This window comes from Gadus chalcogrammus, chromosome 8 (assembly GCF_026213295.1).
Source record: "Gadus chalcogrammus isolate NIFS_2021 chromosome 8, NIFS_Gcha_1.0, whole genome shotgun sequence".
Classification (NCBI taxonomy): domain Eukaryota; kingdom Metazoa; phylum Chordata; class Actinopteri; order Gadiformes; family Gadidae; genus Gadus; species Gadus chalcogrammus.
Genome location: NC_079419.1, coordinates 21,802,216 through 21,807,110, shown reverse-complemented (window position 1 = coordinate 21,807,110; position 4,895 = coordinate 21,802,216). Strand labels below are relative to the sequence as shown.

General features: G+C 37.3%; 1 protein-coding gene across 1 annotated transcript; it reads left to right on the top strand.

Annotated features, from left to right (window-relative positions):
* Positions 1 to 1,018: 1,018 nt before the first annotated feature.
* Positions 1,019 to 4,040, top strand: LOC130386896 (uncharacterized). Its single transcript, XM_056595757.1, has 9 exons — positions 1,019 to 1,142; positions 1,988 to 2,122; positions 2,261 to 2,329; positions 2,581 to 2,675; positions 2,752 to 2,878; positions 2,999 to 3,119; positions 3,221 to 3,303; positions 3,615 to 3,734; positions 3,887 to 4,040. Exons 1-8 carry the CDS (start codon positions 1,020 to 1,022, stop codon positions 3,717 to 3,719), a joined length of 858 nt encoding a protein of 285 aa, XP_056451732.1. The 5' UTR covers position 1,019; the 3' UTR covers positions 3,720 to 3,734; positions 3,887 to 4,040.
* The last annotated feature ends 855 nt before the right edge of the window (positions 4,041 to 4,895 follow it).

Sequence of the window (4,895 nt, the reverse complement as noted above, 5' to 3'; positions counted from 1 at the left end):
CTCAGATCATCAGAATTCATCCGAAAAATGTATTGTTCACTCAAAGGAAGATATACTGAACATATCCTCAGACATCAACTTCCAGAGGACCTCCTTATCAGACCACTATGTCCCAAAAATTATGTGGATTTAGCTGAAGAGAGATGGGCAAAGCGCGGATCCCCAAGACAAGTTGACAAATCCAAATACTATGGTGCACCTAAAAGTGAACAAAAAACAAAAAGAAAAGAGATAGAGAGCAGGGCAAAAGCAAAAAAAGGCAAATTGACATCAGAAACAAAGACAAGAGCAAAGCAGAAACAGGATGGCAGAGAAAAAGGAGAAATGACAGAGATAGGGACAACAGCAAAGCAGAAACAGGACTGCAGTGAAAAAGGAGAAATGACCGAGATCGGGACAAGAGAAAAGCAGAAGCAGGACAGCAGGCAAAAAGGAGAAATTACTTCAGAGATAGTGACGAGAGAAAAGCAGAAACAGGACAGCAGGGAAAAAGGAGAAATGACTTCAGAGATAGTGACGAGAGAAAAGCAGAAACAGGACAGCAGGGAAAAAGGAGAAATTACTTCAGAGATAGGGACAAGAGCAAAGCAGAAACAAGACAGCAGGCAAAAAGGAGAAATGACTTCAGAGATAGGGACAAGAGCAAAGCAGAAAAAAGACAGCAGGCAAAAAGGGAGAAATGACTTCAGAGATAGTGACAAGAGCAAAGCAGAAACAGGACAGCAGGGAAAAGGGAGAAATGAGAGAGAAAGGGACAAGAGCAAAGCAGAAACAGGACAGCAGGGAAAAGGGAGAAATGACAGAGAAAGGGACAAGAGCAGAACAGGAACAGGACAGCAGAGAACAAGGAGAAATGACTTCACAAACAGATACAATAGGCACAGAAAAACAGAAGTGGAGAGAAGAGGTATTTGTAAACACAAAATTAGTGTTACAGTAGGAATTAAATGAACAAACTGTGAACCAGGCAAAATCACCATAAAGCATTTTCATTGTCATTTCCCATACTGTAGGTAAAGATGCTGTGGGAACAACCTCAAACAGAAGTAGTAGTGGCAGTTATTAAATCACCTCCTCATGCCTTTACTTTGAGGCATGCAGACTTGGTAACACTACGACCACATGAACTTCTTAATGGTGAGGTAAGTAATCAAATTTAGACACAGCAGAAATGATTTAACTTTTACAAATGAATGTAATGAGGAGTTAACAACAAGTGTCGTTTGCAGTGATAAAAGCACACTACCACTACCCCTTTATATACACCTGATTATCAGTGTCAGAGGAAGCAGTGATAATCACTGGCACTGATAATCAGCTGTATATAAAGGGTTAGGTAGATTCATTCAAATATTTGGAATCCTTAAAGAAAACCTCATACATGTCCATAGAAACCAATAGAGTTGTAAAGTGAGTAAACTGGAGTTTATTGACCATTATAAATGGGCTTATATTTCTCAGGAATGATACCACAGCTGACGTCTGACTGCCTATAACGGTAGCACTGGATTTTAACAATGAAAAGTTTGCTTTTAGCACTGCAAAAGACACTTGTTGGGAAGGGTGCCAATACTTTTGACCATGCAGTGTTCACTTCCAACAACAATTGGTGGCGCTATTTTGTGTTGAATTTGGGGGAACCAATTGTTGTTGCAGTTGTGTTGAGCTATTGACACTATCCTGGTTTGGTTATTTCATCAAAAAACCTTAAAGTGTGTGAATTTTGCTCAAAAACCAACACTTCCGGAGGGGTGCCAATACTTTTGGCCATGACTGTATGTATAATATAGCAATAAACATATACTGTCATCTTTCAGAACTTTCCCCCAGTGGCTCTATCTACAGATATGTAATGCTATGCACTGACGATTATTGCAGTTTTCTACACACAATATTTTAGGAATCTGTTGGAACACAGTCATTTGCTTCTTAATCATTGAAATGTTTTACATGTTGATGTGAATAACTAAATGTTTCATCCCTGCAGGCAATCGAATGCTACATTCGGGCTGCTCTTAATAAATTTGAAAAGTCTGGACGTCTGCTCCAGATGGATCACTATGTTACTGGTGTGATCCTTGAAGGCACAAGACAACAAATGTCTCGACACCAAATGAAAAAAGTATATTTTCAATTTCTATGTCAATATTAAGGTATCCCAGTAACTGTACAAACACAGCAGATTATGTCATTTTGTAAGAGTGGATTGAGCTGAATTCACTGAGCATTATTCAAATGTATGGCCTTGTTGTTTACACAGGTGGACTTTGACTGTTTTGATGGTGCAGTGTCTTTTGTAAATATCAATGACAGTCACTGGAGGTTTGTGGTGAGTAATAAGGATATAGTATGGCGAGCACCATGTAATGTTGTTCTAAAGTTCACCTGACATACCCCCAACATGCCCACCTGTGATGACATAAGGGGCAGTTTTCCGAAAGCTTTTTTCCAGGGGTAGAGTAAAATAGAACCCAGGGAAAATATACGCTCCCGTTTTAAGCGTGTTTGACCCACAACAACAACGTTTTTAATGGATAAGCGTAGTTCTAATATTGTTCTCCTTTCATGTATGATCATCAGTATCTTCATGCTCCGTCAGCCCAAGTGTTTGTCATTGACCCTGCTTCTTCAGAGATTGACCATGACATCTCAAATAAGGCTGCAATGACTTACCGGTAAAGTATTTCTGCCTGTGACTTTCAAACATACATTTTGATGAGAGCATTCACCCAAAATAACCGATATTTGCAGATTGTATTTCAAAATGCGCCAAAACATACAAGGCAGGCAGCACTGGAGCAGCATTAAGTGGACAGCAGGAACCATAAAGCACAATGAACAAAAGGACAGCACAAGTTGTGGAGTGTTTGTGATGCAGGTAGTACCGCACAACAATCAGCAGTTATCTCACGTGACCTTAAACACTATTATGTAACAAAGACTCTTGTACCAAATGTTTTGTAAATGTGCATAAAGACGTATTTCTGGATTTCCTTAGATGGCAAGAAAGGTTGCTGAAAGTTTTCCACAAATTCCTGCATCAATGACCATAAATCCAACAAGCAGCAGCATAAGAAAGCTGCGGGCTGAAATGGCAGAGACAATGCTCTCTTCCTCAGGTATACATACTACATAATACAATTTTCGTAATATATTTACTATGCACACAAAACAACAAAGCTTGTCCAGTAAAGTTCACTTGTGTCCTTTGCCACTGTAGAACCAAGAGATGAGTATTGCTCAATCTGTGGACTCAAAGATGTCCCAAAAACGGCAACAACTGAAGCAGTTGTTATTGACTGGGTAACTACTCCTGCTGTCTTTTGTGTAACATCAGGTCACATTATATCAGACACATAATATTAGATGTTTGCACTGACTGAAACATATGTGGATTGCATAGTCCAACTTAAAAACCCAAACATGCCACTCTGTTCAATTGTACGCACACTCACCCACACAAACATGTACAAAGGCACATAAGCAAACATTATCAGATTGTCTCTCAAGTTATTTTTGACCCCTAAGGCAGAAATTATTTGACCAAACATACATACATGCCTTCAAAAAAAACTCAATAAACGTAACTGGTGTTCAAATGTTTTATTTTCTAGACCCAATGTGAGACATGCAAGCGGTGGTTTCACGATATCTGCATTACCCTAAATAAAAGTAACTCCCCAGAAACTGACTTGCCATGGCACTGTCTTTTATGTTAAGACAGAATGAAAAAGGTATGTGAAATAATGAAAATAAAATCTCTGACTGCACCCTAACCCTAACCCTAACCCTAACCCTAACCCTATTGTGTTCATTAAAAATTATTTTGAGTCAATACAAACTTTTTAATGCTTTAAAATGAGTAATTACATTTTTCTATCTATAGGCACCAGGACACAAGGAAAGTAAGAAGACGGAAAGAAAACTAAATATAGAGTTACGATAGAGATCGTCAATGTTACATTTTGATGTGATTTTGAAAATAATAATAAATTAAGAGAAAGAAATGTCTGATTTCTTAGCCATTTATCGGATCTCAGGACAATCAGCCCAAATAGAAAAGGATACTTTTAAAGCCCTTTGAAGAGGATGGATAATAGGTTATTCAACTGCAAAAAATAAGAAAATGCTGGACAAAAAATAATCTTATGACTGAATTAAAGATTTTAGTAACTCAACCAATGTTTCCAAAAACGTTCTACACTTAAGATTTCACGATTACTGACAAGATCAGCCTTGCAAGCAGTTATACATGAGAAGTGAAAATTTACTGTTTCAACTTGGCATGTTCCATACTACCCACATACTAAAAAGCTGAAAAGATATATTTGAAAAATAAGCCTTGTGGCACAGGGGGGTTATTATTATCTGTGTTATACAGTTGGTTTGATATCTTGAGGTCAAAAGGTCAAGGAGCATAATACGTTTATTTATTTATTTTATTTGTGAAAAATTGCCGAAATGATATTTTTGAAAAATAAGCCTTGTGGCACAGGGGGGTTATTATTATCTGTCTTATACAGTTGGTTTGATATCTTGAGGTCAATAGGTCAAGGAGCATAATACGTTTATTTATTTATTTTATTTGTGAAAAATTCCCGAAATGATATATTTGAAAAATAAGCCTTGTGGCACATGGGGGTTATTATTATCTGTGTTATACAGTTGGTTTGATATCTTGAGGTCAAAAGGTCAAGGAGCATAATACGTTTATTTATTTATTTTATTTGTGAAAAATTCCCGAAATGATATATTTGAAAAATAAGCCTTGTGGCACAGGGGGGTTATTATTATCTGTGTTATACAGTTGGTTTGATATCTTGAGGTCAATAGGTCAAGGAGCATAATACGTTTATTTATTTATTTTATTTGTGAAAAATTCCCGAAATGATATA